This window comes from Littorina saxatilis, linkage group LG5 (assembly GCF_037325665.1).
Source record: "Littorina saxatilis isolate snail1 linkage group LG5, US_GU_Lsax_2.0, whole genome shotgun sequence".
Lineage (NCBI taxonomy): Eukaryota > Metazoa > Mollusca > Gastropoda > Littorinimorpha > Littorinidae > Littorina > Littorina saxatilis.
In genome coordinates this window covers 35,308,047-35,326,380 of record NC_090249.1, presented here as the reverse complement: position 1 = coordinate 35,326,380, position 18,334 = coordinate 35,308,047, and the positions used below count along the sequence as shown (strand labels likewise).

General features: G+C 40.5%; 1 protein-coding gene across 2 annotated transcripts; it reads left to right on the top strand.

The window, feature by feature from the left end:
* Window positions 1-1,054: 1,054 nt before the first annotated feature.
* LOC138966972 (WD repeat-containing protein 70-like) lies at window positions 1,055-18,261 on the top strand. 2 transcript variants are annotated; one of them, XM_070339385.1, is made up of 16 exons: window positions 1,055-1,117; window positions 5,144-5,233; window positions 5,819-6,261; window positions 6,514-6,573; window positions 7,299-7,432; window positions 7,870-8,023; window positions 9,164-9,240; window positions 10,014-10,194; window positions 10,982-11,081; window positions 12,422-12,506; window positions 13,905-14,043; window positions 15,338-15,438; window positions 16,212-16,291; window positions 16,865-16,981; window positions 17,444-17,612; window positions 18,146-18,261. In XM_070339385.1, the coding sequence occupies exons 1-16, from the start codon at window positions 1,090-1,092 to the stop codon at window positions 18,237-18,239; spliced, it is 2,052 nt and encodes a 683-aa protein (XP_070195486.1). In that variant the 5' UTR covers window positions 1,055-1,089; the 3' UTR covers window positions 18,240-18,261. The 2 variants fall into 2 exon arrangements, with proteins under 2 accessions (XP_070195486.1, XP_070195487.1); XM_070339386.1 differs by lacking the exon at window positions 1,055-1,117 and adding an exon at window positions 3,564-3,651.
* The last annotated feature ends 73 nt before the right edge of the window (window positions 18,262-18,334 follow it).

The window sequence follows — 18,334 nt, the reverse complement described above, 5'->3', positions numbered from 1 at the left end:
ATATCTTACCTTCAAAAACACACATTTGTTCAATTCTTAATAAATTTAAAGTAACGGGACGGGGGAAATTACATGCAAGCTGTGTAAATACATGAACAGTACAAAATCACAACAAAATCGAAAACAAATGTCAAGCACTGCTGCAAAGTTACAATAACAAAAACACCAAGAGTACATGTAGTTAAATTATGGTCAAACAATAATCACATGATGTGAAAGCCATGGTGTGGGCAGGGTTTAACTTGGGAGAAAAAGGCAATGGGACATTTGTCCCCCTCAACCAAATTCTGATGGGACATAGTCGAAGGCAAGAAGCGCCAAAGAGGCCTGTACGCGTTTTGATCGAAGATACAAAATGGTGCAATTCGGTGCGAGAATTAGCCGCCATATCGTGTTATCTGTGTGTGTGTGTGTGAGTGTGTGTGTAAAGTGTATATTTGGTGGCGCAGTGGTACGTATTCTCAATGCGCCCTTTGACGCACTGAAGGGAATTGTGATGGGACATTTTCAGATTTAATGCACCAATGGCGCAGGGCGCACTAGTAAATGAAACCCTGTGTGGGGATATGTGAGGTAATAGACTGACATGCTTTGCAATCATCTTAACTCATATTTAAGTACATGGTGGCGTACTCAGTTACTGTAATATATACCAGTAGTTTTCTTTTCTTTACAGCCACACCTCTCATGTGTGACAACAAAATCTAAAACCAAAAAAAAGGGAAGTGACACAAAAAACACATATTTAAAAAAAAAAATAATTAAACTTCATTCACCGAGGCAAAGACGGCACACGTCAAATGTCAAAATGTTGTCTTTTCAGGCTTCTTTAAAAAAAACAACGTTTCAAAGAGAAAAGCAATTCAAAAACACAATTCTCATTCAGCTGATAGAACTTATCACTTAGATCACCTGTTTACTTTCGTTTTCGGAATGGCTGGAGAACCGACTCGTCGGTTATGGAGCCTAGGCTCAGGAACCGACAGTCACAGACTTGTCTGCATACGACTCGTCGGATCTCCAGCCACTGCTTATAGTTTAAGTCAAAGACAGTTACGTCCCCTGGTCAACTTCCTGTATAAACACAAAATGGCGGACAAGAGCAGCAATAAACATGGTAAGTTTATTCAATGTGGATTTGCATTCATTTCTTGGACTAAGGGGTTTATTTGGTGGTAATTTACTAAAGTTTTCTGGTGGATTTAGCGATGGTTATTGTTGTAGTTGTTGCCGAAGGCACATAATTGAACAGTTCAGTGTTAGATTTATCCCCGAGTACGCTAGTACAAGGGTCCAGCAGACTTTAATTGTCTGTGTGTGTGTGTGTCTCGACTTAACAGCTTATTGCTGGGAAACTACTGGGCGCAGTTCGTTCAAAAGTTGATACACTAACTTGATAATAGGTCCGATTGATCGTATTAAAACTTTATAATGTTACCTGGGACCTAAATGCGAAATAAACAACAACAAAAAACCGACTTGGCGGCGGGGGGAATTCGCGGAGCCACAGCCAGCCAGGCAGTCTCATAGAACAGCCGAACGCGTCACACATTGACGAGAAATATAGCGTCATAAAAAGTTTACGTCACGGTAAAAAGTCTTTGACGTCTTTTTCTCTCGCGCTGTGTGTGTGTGTGTGTGTGTGTTCATTTTGTGCACATGTGTTAGTGTTACTGTGTGTGTGTGTGTGTGTGTGTGTGTGTGTGTGTGTGTGTGTGTGTGTGTGTGTGCGTGCGCGTGCATGAGTCTGTACTCGTGTGTGTGTGTGTGTGTGTGTGTGTGTGTGTGTGTGTGTGTGTGTGTGTAAGAGAGAGAGATAGAGAGGAAGAGAGAGAGGGAGTGAGGGAGAGAGAGTGTGTGTGTGTGTGTGTGTGAATGTGTGTGTGTGCATTTTCACTGTGATCAAATTACAAATAAAAGAGAAAGGCCAGTCACCACGCACATCCTCGGCTCGCATGCAATGTATTTATATAGCAAAGGGAATGCCTGTAATTCACACAGATCAATCACTTGGTCTTAAACGTGCACAAGACAAAAACTTTCATACTGGGGGAGCGAGCCAATCTGAAGAGTACTCGGGTCCAGCGCGAGCGTTTTTTATTTATTTATTTATTTATTTATATGGGAGATTTATATAGCGCTTGACGTTCTCTAAGCGCTTTACATATTAATTTCTGCCATGTGAGATGGAAGTTTTTACACAATATATCACGCATTCACATCGGCCAGTAAATCTCAAGCCATTACGGCGAATATTTACTTTTCACGGCCTATTATTCCAAGTCACACGGGTATTTGGTGGACATTTTTTATAGATCTATACCTATACATTTTTGCCAGGAAAGACCCTTTTGTCAATCGTGGGATCTTTAACGTGCACACCCCAATGTAAGATAAGCAGACAACCTTTTCTTCTTCGGGTTAGAACTATACGTTCCGTAAAGGAAACGTCGTGTTATGTTTAGAGAACTCAGAACGTGAATTTATGACGATAATACGAAAGGATAATTTTTTACGCTTAACCTGATCGTCCAGCCTGTCCTTTTAACGTGAACAGAGAATAGTTGTAAAGGCGGTCTTTATTTGAGATTTAAAGTCGACTTCGCGAAGTCTTTTTACCGAAAACTCAGTGCTAAAGCTTTGTGCGGCCAGCTTCGCGAAGTATACTTCGCATAGTCGACTTTACCCAGTTAAGAATAGGCTTAAACGTAAGCAAAGACTGCACACACACACACACACGATTGTACACACACAAAGGGACAAACCCACACACACACACTCACTGCGCAAACACAAAATCACGCGCACGCACACACTTGCATTCATACATGCATGCAGTGTCAGCACACGCTATCACAGCGTTACTGAATTAAAATAAACAATGATAAAACAGTCGAACCTGTCTATTAGTATAACGACCACTCAAGGAAGCGGCCCAAAGTTATAATACATAGACAGGTGGTCATTATGGACACAATGCCTTGCACTTACAGCCAGCAGAGAAACTAGACACTTAGTTTCTGGACCCAGCAGGTAGTGGTGAAAGATGCCAGGCTCATGCGCTGGCTCAGTCTCCAAATAATCAGCCTTTCGCTGCTGTGTGTACTGACTACTGTGTCACTATGTTATGTGAGCGTTGCAGCGGCAGCTGCAAAATCAACCCACCTTGTTCTTTTAACTCAGTAGCCGCTTTCCCTTTGAAAATTATTCTACAGTTCCTGGTATTGAATAGTACAAACCTTGGTCTACATTTACATACCAAACATGACAAGAGTTTTGTCAGTAACACTCAAATCAGAACAGGTTGGAAATTAAGAGAAAACTGAGAGTGTTGGTTGCAACTTGCATGCTTCTTTTGTTGTTTTATTGACATTTTTCAAGTTCCACACCCTAATTGTAAACCGGAAAATCTATTTTTGACAAACAAACAAACTCACATGTACAGTCTCACAACATGCTCAGAGAAAGTTAAGCTTACCAGAATGGAGTTCAGTGATGAAGGGGGCACGTAGCCTCATAGGGGATGGTTAATTAGGTCACTAATAGACATGTCTGCTTCACAGCGCTCATACTCCACATGCAAGAACAGACGACTGACACATCACAACTTGCGCTGAACTAGTCACTGTGGTCAATCTTCTTTCAAATGTGGTGAGTAGGGTTGGTATCATCACACCACTCCCTGCTTGAGCCAGAAACTAAGCGTCAGGGCTGGCACAGCCATGGACAGGGTCTTCTTTTGGCGAACCTTCAAGCTCACTTTGATGCTCCAGTATACCCAGTATGGGAGAGAGAGAGTATTGAAATATAAAAGTCAAAAACAGGTAACAGATCTCTTCTGGGAAAAAGAAAATTACCTACATTGTACTGCTATTTGATTGCAACACAATCGGAGCCATAAAAAAAAGTCATCTTGAACGAAGGAAAAGAAAATAACTAGTCTGTATTTTCTTTTCAATTTGTTTGCCCTCTCTTCTATAGGTGTAATGGGCAGATAGTCACTCAAGAGTCAAAGGTCACTTGTCGCGTTTTGTTATGGACAATGGCAATAATTAACAATGTACATGCTTAGTGGAATGCAGCAAATGAAACAAGCTTGCCTAATTTTGGCCACTCTTCACTGCTCACACTCACAGCTAGCCGTGTTTATTGTTGCGAGCAAACAGTGTGCCGGTGGCTGCTAGGCCGTGTAGTGTCTCAGGTCAGTGACCACCTTTAGCACTAAGCAGTCAAGGAGTTTGTCAAGAGGAGGGTGTTGCTGGGTTGTTTTTGAAGACCAGGGGGCTCAAGGGTGTTGTGTCAGACAATAACAGTGCAATCGCCCCCAACTTCACATAACAATTAACATTTTTCTTTTCAACACCCAGTACAGGTGGCTTCTGACTGAGTTCCACCAGCCTTTATGCACTCGGAAGTGACCGGTACCGTTAGTAGTTTAGGGACAGAATGTGGTGTATGACTAGCAGTTTGTAGAGGAGTGATGGTACAGTTAAAAAAAAAAAAACCCACAGTGGGTGGTCGTCTAAGGCAGGTTGAAACTGTCAGTTGGGACCAAAACAGACTGGTTGTGGTCACTTTAAACGGGTGTTCGCTATGGAAAGGAGAATTCTATGGTAAAATCCGTTGGGGATCCTTTGGTGTGGTTATGTGTTATGTGCAGGTGGTCATTATCGACAGGTGATCGCCAAGGCAGGTGTGTTTAGAAACTGTAGGGAAAGTAGAAACAGTGTGGCCGCACCTCTGTCACTAGAACATGGCGGCGATTTTGCAGACGACAGAAGTTTTTGCATGTACAGTGTTTATTTGGCAATGAAACCGACTTTAAAACAACAAAGTTCCTTGAAATCCTGAAAACACAGTATGCGCAAGTGGAATGCGCACTGAAGCAACTGCCAGCATAGACCATCTGCGGAGCTGTCACTTCTTCTGGCGGAAAAAATGTTTTCAACACAGAATTTCGCATCAGAATAGCAACATAAGCACTATTGTGTTTTTAGGGAAGCAATAGGGCCTGATATTTTGACCCGAACAAGAACATTATTTCAAGGCGTCTTCGGCTCATCAGTATTATACCTATACTGTCAAAATACCGGGCCCTATTGCTACGGTGAAAACACACTTAGCTGTTGATATCTTTTTCCAGGATCAGACAAGAAAGCCAAAACCTTTGACTTCATGGCCATGTTCCAAGAAGCACGACAGACCGCCATTGAAAGAACGCAAGCATCAGCAGGTATTTTTGCTTAAATTCTGGTCTCACAAGTAGATGTATTTCACACACTGTCACAAAATGATTCGCAAGAATGAAAATATTTGACACATTTCTCATAATTTACCTCTTGCAAATTTAGTTTTTCTGCTAAATAATGTGAAAGTCATCAAAGCATGTACTCTTTGATATGATTGATTGACCTCTTGCCGATTATAGCTTTTTTGTTGTTGTTGAGAATATAACTTCATAAGTAATGTTTGCTATTTAACTTCTTCTTGATATGGTGTTACACTTTGTTTCAAGTTCAAGAATAAAAATCAATGACAATGTTTCAAATCAAATATTGCATAGATTTCCTGTAGCCTTCTTTTTTTTCTTGATACATTCTTGTAACTGGTTTATAATCTCTGTGGCTGTACACATGTAAGGTGTAATAATCTTTCATCATTTTTGTTATTTGTGAAAATTTTGTCGGTTGGTTTTTATCTGAAAACGTGCAAATATAAGCTGTGGATTTAGATTGTTATCACTCAGTCTGGATTAAGAGACAGTATAAGTGCTAAGCAGAACTGAATCATTGATTGGTGTTGATTTTCTTTGTTGCAGGAGATGAAGACATAGTTCTCACAGATCCAGAGAAGATAGAGGAAAAGATTTCTCAGCTCAGTACCAAGCAAAAGACATCATCACGTAAAAACAAGGATGCTGAAAGCTCCAGTTCAGGCTCTTCAGGTAGTGACTCTTCATCAGATGACGACAAACAAACAGAGAAGAAAAAAGCTGAGAGAAAGAAGCAGCAAAAAGATCGCGCAGATGATGACGTAGGGCCTCCTTTGCCCCCAGGTTTTAGACCAATGGCGTCATCCTCGGGTGGAAAAGGGGGCGATGAGTCTTCAGACGAGGATGTGGGACCTCCGCTACTACCCGGGTTTAAGTCTGCTGGGACTTCGAAGGAAGTTTCATCTTCAAAAGATGAACAAACATCAACACAAAACAGATCTGTAGACTCAGATTCAGAATCTGATGAAGAGGAGGAGGAGGAAGAAGAGGTGAGGTCACATGAGAGTTACATTGAAGGGGGAAGGTAACCGTTAAAAAAAGTGGTGATTTAAGGCTCAGCATGAGATGTACGTGTAGCTGGAACATTTTCACCGTGTTTTGAATTTTTTTAAAGAACAAAGAGCAAAGTAAACAGCCATGCACACAGACACTTGTGAATAATTTTGAAAAAAATGTGAGACCAATTTTGACACGTCTAGATCTGCATCCATAGTTATCAAAGATGAAACTTTTCTTTTCAGTCATTACTAAGCAAGATCCCCCTCAGCCACGAAGTTACTCTGAGCCATGGATTGAAAACGGTGAGTACTCCACTTTATAATGGTTCAAGTGTTTATCTGCTGAAAAATTGTAAAAGCTATTAATGCGAAAGAGATTGTGTATGAGTGCGCCTTGATTCGCCTTGTGGTGAGATATGTGCGCGTTATACATTCTCGTATTATTATTATTATTATTATTAAGCTGCAGGTGTGTGTGTGTGTGTGTGTGCAAATGTTATATCTGCTATGTAAGTGTGCTAATGACGGGCGAAGTGGCGCAGTGGTAAGACGTCGGCCTCCTAATCGGAAGGTCGTGAGTTCGAACCCCGGTCGCTGCCGCCTGGTGGGTTGAGAGTGGAGATTTATCCGATCTCCCAGGTCAACTTATGTGCAGAGCTGCTTGTGACTTAACCCCCTTCGTGTGTACACGCAAGCACAAGACCAAGTGCGCACGGAAAAGATCCTGTAATCCATGTCAGAGTTCGGTGGGTTATAGAAACACGAAAATACCCAGCAGGCTTCCTCCGAAAGCGGCGTATGGCTGCCTAAATGGCGGGGTAAAAATGGTCATACACGTAAAAATCCACTTGTGCTAAAAACATGCGTGAACGTGGGAGTCTAAGCCCATGAACGAAGAAGAAGAAGAAGAAGAAGTGTGCTAAAAACAAAATTGTATGTATGTTCATATCCATTTACCAAATTTGACCGACATTTTCAAAGTCGTTAAATAGAGTACCACTGTACAGTGACACATTTTGCATTGACAGGTATCTGCGATGGCACTGGATCCTTCAGGAGCCCGCTTGGTGACGGGCAGTCTGGACTATGACGTTCGCTTCTGGGACTTTGCCGGCATGGATGCCAGCCTGCAGTCATTTCGAACACTGAGACCTTGTGAAAGGTAGGCTACAGAACGCATTTACTCAGGGCAAACAGAGAATGACAATTTGGCACATATTTAGTGTTGAGGGTGGTGACTGGTTATACTTTTTTTGTCTTGGACTTCGCTCGCGTAGATGTCAGCCTGCAGTCAATTTGCACACTGAGACCTTGTGAAATGTAAGCCACGGGAAAAATAATGCAGGTTTACAAAGTTCAAGCACCATTCAAAGGTTTATGATTGAGTGCATCGTTTATATGTCTGTATGACTGAGCATGTTTTGCATCTGTAATGCATTTCTGTGGTTATACTTTATGGCGTACGAATAGTTTCTTTGGCCAAGAGCATTGTAGTTTTCAAATCAATACAGCATTATATTGCACAATTAAATTGTTTTGAAACACACGCCTTGCAGAACACTCATCCCTCGTTTTATCCATGCACTTAACTTTCCCCAGCCATCAGATCAGGAACCTTGAGTACAGTCCCACAGGCGAACTCATCCTGGTCGTTGCGTCCAATGCACAGGCCAAAGTGATTGACCGTGACGGGTTTGAGAAGTGCGAGTGTGTCAAGGGAGATCAGTACCTGGTGGATCCTGCCAGCACAAAGGTAAGCAAGAAAACATTTGTCTGAGTAGTTTTTGTGCTTATTTGTTTAGGGGGTGCAATGGCTCATTACTTGCATGATGGATCGTGATGGTTTTGAGAAGTGTGAGTGTGTCAAGGGAGATCAGAAACATTCTATAAGAAGGAATAAAGGAAAGTAAACACCCACTGCTGGACACATTGTAAAATGTATTTGATTTCATCATGTCACACGCTTTCCTTCTTTGCCACTACTAAAGCAAACGTGTGCAAGATTGTATGTTACACGCTTTGGAGCATGTGCAAGAACGGATTCAAACTCAAAATCGTCCCTCCAAAAGCCCCAAAATACACACACGACTTTTATTTCTCCTGCTGTTATCGTTTCTTTACAAATTCTTCAACGCTGAGAATACTGAGAACGGCATCTCAGACGACAGAACTGTTTCCATACGCGAATTTAGCTGCCCTTGGAAAGCGGCTCGCTCAGGAGGCCTGTTGGTCTGAAACTAGAAGGACAGAGTTCTGAACATAGATGACAAAGATTCCGGAATGAACAAACATTTCATGGATGCAGACACAGAAAGACGTCATGAAGAATGCGATGCTTCAAAAGATACAGACTGTGACGATGACTGTGACGTCATTCACATATACCAAGACGTCATTCACAGTTGTTCGGTTACTTCCGTCAAAAAGTAGATCTCTCCACAATGGCTGCTCCTGTGTTTAGGTTTGTCAAGCTTGAGTACACAACACGTGTTTGTTCTCTCCTCTGTTGAAGCTGTGAGACATAAATGCTATTTCGACTTGGTCGTGTGACAGAGTTTTCTTCCACACTCGATTAGCTGATGTCTAACTCAGCCTGACGGCTTCGTTAGACAATCAACGTAATCTCGTGTGGAAGAAAACGTCTGTCACACGACCAAGTCTGAATAGCAGGTAATATTACACCTCACATGCTCTTATTCTACACACAGCCTGTCATCAGTTTGGCAAAGTCAACTACGAAGTATGCTTCGTGAAGTTGGACGCACAGAGCTTTAGCACTCGGTTTTTGGTAAAGAGACTTTGGAAGTCGACTTTGGGCTCAATTAGGGACCGCCTTTAGAGGTGAGTGAGTAATATACATGAACTAAAACATGATAATTATGTTGATTTGCAGGGCCACACAGGCATGCTGAATGGGGGTTGCTGGAATCCCAAGGTGAAAGAGGAGTTCATGACCTGCTCCATTGATGGGTGAGTGACATGTATATCTTACGGCATACAGTACGATACTGCGCATTTGCCGCACCCACCATTTTAAAGACAAAAAATCGTTATGTAGTTATGGCTTAGACCTGGACAACTGATAAGCTGTACAGAAGTTAATAGTAATACCAAGCACAAGAACGAATACTTCATCTGTTTGAATAGACAGAAATTCGCTTTAAGCACATACAGCGCATTTTTGGCACCCACCATTTCTGAGACAAAATTGTAATGTCATACAGCTGATAAGCTGTGCAGCATATAGCAGTAATAACAAGAACAAACACTGAACCTTTAATTATCTGTAGTTCTATTCAGTCAAGTTGATGTTTTTTCCTTGTCAGAATTTGTGTGCAACTGTCTTTGTCAGAGTAGCTGTTCATGTAGCTGAACATGCACGTCAGCTTCCTTGTTGCTACTTTCAACCAGGGGTTGCAGTTTCTAGAATGTAGCTGAATTTAGTGCAGGGAAAGCTGTAAGGAGGATTTTTGGTGGAAGGGAGGTAACTTGCAACGTCAACCTACTTCATGGCGATCCTCTCATTTTAGACAGACTTTGCATTTCAGATTTTCTGTTCATAACCTCCTTTTTAAAATCTGATTTTCTGTAATTTTTGGAAAATCTTAAAAATGGGGATTCTATCACACTGAAAAAAGCTCTGCAACCTGTTGCTATGTTGTTAGGGAGAAAGTAACAATCAAATGTTGCAATTTTTGCTCAACATTCAAAATACTATCCATGTCGTTTTGTTGTTGTTGCAGAACGGTGAGAATCTGGGATTGTAACAAGGTGTTCCGACACAAGGGGATCATGAAACCCAAAGGTCAGGGAGGTCGTCGCGTCGTTCCCACGGCGTGCGCGTACAGCATTGACGGCAGGTACATGGTGGCTGCCTGCAACGACGGCTCCATACAGCTGTGGGACCACAACAAGCATACGTTTGTGAGTAGAATTGCACGTACAAATTAAAAAGCACACTCCTTATAGTGAAAACAGTTCAATGGTCATGATCATATTCCAGAAATGAGCAGCCTGGGTGCTCTCTGTGCTCAACAAGCATACGTTTGTGAGTAGAATTGCACGTACAAATTAACAAGTCGCGTAAGGCGAAAATACAACATTTAGTCAAGTAGCTGTCGAACTCACAGAATGAAACTGAACGCAATGCAACGCAGCAAGACCGTATACTCGTAGCATCGTCAGTCCACCGCTCATGGCAAAGGCAGTGAAATTGACAAGAAGAGCGGGGTAGTAGTTGCGCTGAGAAGGATAGCATGCTTTTCTGTACATCTCTTCGTTTTAACTTTCTGAGCGTGTTTTCAATCCAAACATATCATATCTATATGTTTTTGGAATCAGGAACCGACAAGGAATAAGATGAAAGTGTTTTTAAATTGATTTCGAAAATTTAATTTTGATCATAATTTTTATATTTTTAATTTTCAGAGCTTGTTTTTGATCCAAATATAACATATTTATATGTTTTTGGAATGAGAAAATGATGGAGAATAAGATGAACGTAAATTTGGATCGTTTTATAAAAAAAATAATTTTTTTACAATTTTCAGATTTTTAATGACCAAAGTCATTAATTAATTTTTAAATATGAGTGTGCCTTCGCAAGGATTCAAGTTTGGATAGTATGAGAATACATAGGCTAGTGTGCTTTTGCAAGAGTGTTTTGGATGATATGAGAGTACATGATAAGGTCAGTTTTGTTGTCTTTCAGGTGAACGTGGCCATGCAGAACAAGACAGCCCACACCCCTGGCACCGACACCAGCTGTCTGTGTTTCTCTTATGACGGTCGTACCTTGGCCTCAAGGGGAGGTGAGTCCAAGTTGTTGTGCATAATGCTTGCAGTTATGGAAGAGGAGACATCAAAGTATTCTTCTTCTTCAGTGTTCAATGGTTGTGTCACTAGAAAAGAAAAAGACATCAAGTCATTATGATGTAAAGGCTTATGTTGATTTTTGAGGTGCACATTTTTGTGAATCGAACACTTTAGCTTTTGCTGTAAACTTGCAGGAAAGTTATAGATATGCATTCCACCATCTTGGATTTTTGTCCAACAAGAATCTGTGCAAAGTGATGTTCTATGATAATTAAAATCACACAAACCCACAATAATAGTAATAAACGTTTCCATCCGGAAATCAGGAATCCCTGATTTAAAAAATGTTTTCAAATGTGCCAAAATGATCGAACGAAAATGAGAAAAAAGGTGTAGAATTAGTACGTTTGAGGCACATTTGATGTATGTACTTAAAACGTACCAAATAGGAAACGTACTGCAACTGTACCTTAAAGGTCCTTGTCTACATTTTTATACCGAAATCGCCATTTGACCATTAAAATGCAGAGTCTATTATCTACAATTATCAACAATACACCCCCTTTCGATCAGGAAAGACGAAGCCAGTGTAGCCGTTTGAAAATTCATTGTAGTATTCCAGCGTAGTACTCATAGTAGGATATCCTTATTTGGAAAATGCCAAGCGCAAAACTCCTCTCAAATCCCGTGCATTTCGTGCGTTTAAAAAAAAAGCGTGGACAGCGCTCCAGTGTCAAACTGTTGCTGCACTTGTTTGGGCGTGCCGGCTATAAGCATAGTGACATGAATTTGATTGGTCAGTATTTTTAGGCAAAGCACATGTTCTCAGCAAACAGAAAACAAAATATTGGAAGCGTGAGTCACGCTACCCCAAAATAAAATCTTTTTTTACATATATTTTTTTTCTATACCTTTTTTCCCCATGGTTCATTCATCATCTGACATAACTTTTTAGCGAAATCTAACCATAAGATTATTGAAAAAAAGCAAAAATGTAGACGACCACCTTTAAACATACCACAAACATACCTCTTAGTACTGCAAATGTACCTCTCTATGAAAATAGCATTTAAATGTACCTCAAACGTACCAAATCTATACCTACTGCAGTACAAAATAGGTATACTGCATTTCGGTACTGCAAATGTACCTCTCAATGAAAATAGTACATGTATTTAAATGTACTGAAAATGTACCTTGACAGCGAATTTCCTATCATGCCATTTTTAGTTTCAATCATTGTAATTTGCTTGCAGGCAAAGAGCAAAATGAATGAAGATAAACCATGCCAGTTTTGCTACTTCTCTAGGTTTTACTGTCACTGTCAATGTTGCAGGCGATGACACCCTGAAGTTGTGGGATATCAGGAACTTCCGTCAGCCTGTGCAGAAAGCTGAAGGACTCTTCAGCATGTTTCCCATGTACGTTTGTGTGTGTTTAGAGTGTCGTTTAGCGTGTAAAAGGTATGGTCCTTCTGGCATAAATAATTTGGCTCACAATTCTCAGATCTTTCCAGGATTTTACATGGAAGAAAACAATCCTTCCACTGGAGCACTTACCAAAAATCAACAGTCCGTGTGCTTTCTGTGCAGAGTGAGATTTTGTTTGGATTTTTTTCGTCGTTGATGATTTGATAATAATGATAATAATAATATGGGAGATTTATAGAGCGCCTGACGTTCTCTAAGCGCTTTACAATGAATTGGTGAGAGGTCAAGACAGATGAAGTAGTCCGCACGTTGATCACCTCTCATGCTGGGTATTTTCGTGTTTCTATAACCCACCGAACTCTGACATGGATTACAGGATCTTTTCCGTGCGCACTTGGTCTTGTGCTTGCGTGTACACACGAAGGAGGTTAAGTCACTAGCAGGTCTGCACATAAGTTGACCTGGGAGATCGGAAAAATCTCCACTTTTAACCCACCACGCGGCAGCGACCGGGATTCGAACACACGACCTTCCGATTAGGAGGCCGACGTTTTACCACCACGCCGCGCCACTGCGCCCGTCACCAGTCTGCAATGTCACCAGTCTGCAAAATTAATTCATCAACAAAAACCCACTCTTCACTGGAAGCAGTCAGAATGTTGATTTTTGGTGTTCAAGTGCAGGGATCAGGATGGTCTTGTCCCATGCAAAAACATGGGCAAATCTGAGATAGTGAGCAGAATTTTTTTCACAGGACTGTGCCTTTTTTTTTTATTACAATTTTTATTAGACTGAATCATTTTTTTGTTTTTTTTGATCAAGATAAGTGTAAGTAAACCTGCTCTAAAAGAAATTGAAGATTCAGATATTTTGGGTATACTTTCTTTATTCACCATGCAAATTGCTTTATATTTTGTTGAATTAAATTCTCGTTAATTTAAATCAATTGCTGAGTGTTTGTGGTTATGATTGTATGCTTCTGTTCTCATGTTGTTGTTTTTCAGAGTAACCATACTTTTGTAGTTGCCATGTGGTTATCATAAATGTTTTTATTTGCGAGGAGTTCACTCTGCACATTCCTATGAACACAGAGTGAAACTTATTGTAAGGCCAAAAAAAAAAATAGGTCTGTTTACGGTAACCCGACCGACCCTAGTTTTTTCGCGCGACCCTAGACTTTTTTTTGGCATTTGGGGAAAAAAAAAAAAAAAATCTTGTTTTTTTTGCAAAATAACGTAAAAATATGGTTTTTTGGGAAAAAAAATAAAAAAAAAAAAACCAATCCCGACCTACCGACCCTATTTTTTGGGCCTATGTTACCGTAAACAGACCTTTTTTTTTTTTTTGCCTAAACAGAGAATTCTGTGCATGTTTTTCTCTCTGTCTTAGGACTGACTGCATCTTCAGCCCTGACGACAAACTGGTTATCACTGGAATATCCATGGACAAAGGACAGGAGGGGGGCAAAGCCGTTTTCTTTGACCGTCAAACTTTCAACAAAGTGTATGAGATACCCATAGAGGGAGCTGTAAGTCTTTTGTTAATAACTTAGCATAGATACTTTAGCAACTTGGGATCTGGTAGCTCAGTTGATGGAGCACCAGACCAGTGATCCGCTGGTAACAGGTTCAAATCCAGGCATGAGTCAATATGTGATGACACAGAGATGGTATCCATGTCCAACCCCATGTCACCGCTGTCAGTCTGCCTGAAGAGCAAAGTGGCTGATTCCCTCTCAAACATGCACACACTTGTGTAGCTCTTATTGGTGCTAGCTTTCATCTTGGAAGAAGGAACCTGAATTTCACGAAAGAAAAAACAAGTCGCGTAAGGCGAAATTACAACATTTAGTCAAGCTGTCGAACTAACAGAATGAAACTGAACTCACTGCATTTTTACAGCAAGAGCGTATACTCGTAGCATCGTCAGTCCACCGCTCGATGCAATGGCAGTGAAATTGACAAGAAGAGCGGGGTAGTAGTTGCGCTGAGAAGGATAGCACGCTTTTCTTTATCTCTATTCTTTTTAACTTTCTGAGCGTGTTTTTAATCCAAACATATCACATCTATATGTTTTTGGAATCAGGAACCCACTAGGAATAAGATGAAATTGTTTTTAAATTGATTTCGGAAATTTTATTTTAATAATAATTTTTGTATTTTTAATTTTCAGAGCTTGTTTTTAATCCAAATATAACATATTTATATGTTTTTGGAATCAGAAAATGATGAAGAATAAGATAAACGTAAATTTGGATCGTTTTAAAAACAATTTTTTTTTTTTACAACTTTCAGATTTTTAATGACCAAAGTCATTAATTAGTTTTTAAGCCACCAAGCTGAAATGCAATACCGAAGTCCGGCCTTCGCCGAAGATTGCTGGGCCAAAATTTCAATCAATTTCATTGAAAAATGAGGGTGTGACAGTGCCGCCTCAACTTTTACAAAAAGCCGGATATGAAGTCATCAAAGATATTTATCGAAAAAAATAAAAAAAATTCCGGGGATATCATTCCCAGGAACTCTCACGTCAAATTTCATAAAGATCGGTCCAGTAGTTTGGTCTGAATCGCTCTACACACACACACACACACACACACACACACACACATACACCACGACCCTCGTCTCGATTCCCCCCTCTACGTTAAAACATTTAGTCAAAACTTGACTAAATGTAAAAAAAGCAACTATAGAAAAATTATTCATTATTATTATATATATATATATATTATTAATATTAATATTGTTGTTGTTATTATGCACTCCTTGAACACAACAGAAAAAGAATAGAGATGAATGAGATGTGCTTGTTGTTAACAGAGTGTGGTGCGCTGTCTCTGGCACCCCAAGCTGAATCAGATGGCACTGGGCTGCGGAGACGGCAAGATCCATCTCCACTACGACCCTAAGAAGAGTCACAGGTCGGTGAAAACTTTGCCTAATACAAATGGAAATAAGGGCTTTAATTATACAAGAGAACCCCTTTTTTAAGACCTTTGCAAATCTGTGTGTGAGAAAACCAGGTCTCAGAAGGAGGGATGGGCGGGGATGTAGCTCAGTCGGTAGCGCGCTGGATTTGTATCCAGTTGGCCACTGTTAGCGTGAGTTCGTCCCCACGTTCGGCGAGAGATTTATTTCTCAGAGTCAACTTTGTGTGCAGACTCTCCTCGGTGTCCGAACACCCCCCGTGTGTACACGCAAGCACAAGACCAAGTGCGCACGAAAAAGATCCTGTAATCCATGTCAGAGTTCGGTGGGTTATAGAAACATGAAAATACCCAGCATGCTTCCTCCGAAAACGGCGTATGGCTGCCTAAATGGCGGGGTAAAAAACGGTCATACACGTAAAATTCCACTCGTGCAAAAAACATGAGTGTACGTGGGAGTTTCAGCCCACGAACGCAGAAGAAGAAGAAAAGGAGGGAGTCTTAAAGTAAAGGTAAATTTACAGAGGCTATGGACCAAACATCTAGGGAGAGTGGGGGGTCTGTCTTAAAAGGGAGGTTCCACTGTAGACAACTACCGTAAGTTAGACAGAAATTTGTTATTCAATTAATTTTAATGAGTCTTGTGCTCTCCGGTGCCAGGAGACTCGTTCCGAATAACTCCCACTCGTGTTGTTCTTTTATATTCAGCTTCTACTTGCAATCATGTTGTTGGTTTTAATGTGTGTTGATGTTGTTTTATTTTGCAGAGGCGCCATGCTGTGTGTAGTACGGCAGAAGAGCAAGACCAAGCAGGTGGAGATGGTTCTGGCAGATCACATCATCACGCGTGAGTACACCCCTGTGTGGAGCGCACAGGTTTACCCTCACTTTTGGTTGGGCTCTTTTCGTCAAAAGTAAACAATCTCGTCCTATCGTTTTGCTTCCAAAGTAAAACTGAACTCACTACAGTTCAGGAAGGTAGTTGTAGCTTGTGTTGTTTTTTTGTTTTTTTTCCGTTCAATGGCCCCATTTTTCTGATGCTTTTGTGCACAAAAGGATGGCGGCATAAGTGTGCTATGGCTTGATTAAACTATCTCACCAAGCGCACTGTAGACATGAGCAGAGAAACTTCCACACGTATAGAGTTTTGATGACTCACAAATTATATTTATCTAGTTTGAATGATCAACATAATTTTGTATTTTTACATTCTACACTTCACAGAATGTTATTGTTAAATTTTGCATGTTATAGATCAATGCAATTCTGTGTGTGCATCTGTCATTCATTTTCCTGTTCTGCATAGAAACCCCAGAGAAAATGAAATAGCAACAGATTTCAACTAAAAGTCAGCAGACTCTTATGAGGATTGTGTTTGTGTGTGTGTGTGTTTTAATTGTCGGACGTTGTATTGTTTCAGCGTACGCTCTGCCCATGTTCCGTGAAGGACGGCCAACCAGCACACGCAAGCAGGAGGAGAGAGTGAGAAAAGATCCCATCAAGAGTCACAGACCTGATCTCCCCATGTATGGTCCTGGTGAGTCCATTGCACTGTGGTTGTCAGTGTATCTCCCTCTTTCTGTATGAAGCTGTCATTCTGTTTGCCTGTGTCTTGTGCATGTTTCTAAAAGTCTCATATGAATGTGTGTTTAACTGATGCTCTGGGTCCTATTTAACCTGTTAACTGGTGCTCTGAGTTCTTTTTAATCAGTTTAACTGGTGCTCTGAGTTCTATTTAATCAGTTAATCTGTCTATGGATGATGTTATTTTTTTAACTTTATGGCTTCATCTAATCCTGGGGTGTTCGGAACTTTTTTGTTTTAGACTCAGAAATTGAGTGACATTTTGAAAATAAAATTTTCAAATAACTCTAAATTTGACCAGGCAACAATAATATCAACATTTTTTCATGTTTAGATAAGCCTGTCATTAAGTTCCCTCTTACATATGTGGAACTGTGTTTTGTGTCTCATTACTCCTGTCTTTTTCCGTCTCCAGGAACGGGTGGGAGAGTGGGAGCAAAAGGCGCCACTTTGTCTCAGTATGTGGCTCAGTCGATTGCCTCTCGCAAACCTGATCCATACGAAACAGATCCAAGAGGAGCAATTCTTCGTCACGCAAAAGAGGCAGAGCAAAACCCATACTGGATTGACACTGCATACACAAAGTGAGTAAGGTTACGCGTTGATGTAGTTTTCTCAGACTGCTAAAAGGATTTAATCCTTCGTTGTTGTTGTTTTTGGTGTGTGTGTGTGTTTAAGTGAGTACATTCAGCTTCTAGGGTTGCGCATGTAATTGTCTGGGGCTAGTTTCCTGGTCGGTTTTTGCTACATCCCCCAAAACCTTACTGCACCCCAAAACGATTACTTACTTTGAATGTTATTTCTTTAGACCATAGTTCCTTGCATTGACTAAAGTCGAACCTGTATTCACACCAAGTGAGTAAATGGGGTGATACATTGTGTGGATAATCAAAGTTTTTGTCAAAACCATTTGGCCAGCTACATGTAAATGTGACATGTGGGTCATCTGATTAAAATGAAAGCCCCAAAGTTTAATGTTCATACATGTATTAATTATTATTATTGTTCCTGTTGTCTGCAAGGGAGGTCACTTTGTAACACTTTAGTTTTTAGATGCACAATAGTTTCATCTTCATTACACATATTTTTAAATGATAGTGTATTTGGAATGTTGCAGGACTCAGCCAGTCCCAATATTTCAGGCACCAGAACAGGAGAAGGAAAAAGACGATGACGATGAACCAATGTGGAAAAAACAAAAAACTTCATAATAAACAAAGTGTGCTATTTTCACTGTGCTGTCATTGACTTGTTTGTAAATATTCCTGTTTAAAATGTATGTTAAGACATGGATTTTAAACCACTT

What these genes read in the sequence shown, in the direction of transcription:
- LOC138966972 (XM_070339385.1), top strand. Translation starts at nt 1,090, where the DNA reads ATGGCGGACAAGAGCAGCAATAAACATG. An exon ending in ATGACCTGCTCCATTGATGG is followed by an intron (nt 9,241 to 10,013) that starts GTGAGTGACATG and finishes TTGTTGTTGCAG; the next exon opens with AACGGTGAGAATCTGGGATT. An exon ending in ACCACAACAAGCATACGTTT is followed by an intron (nt 10,195 to 10,981) that starts GTGAGTAGAATT and finishes GTTGTCTTTCAG; the next exon opens with GTGAACGTGGCCATGCAGAA.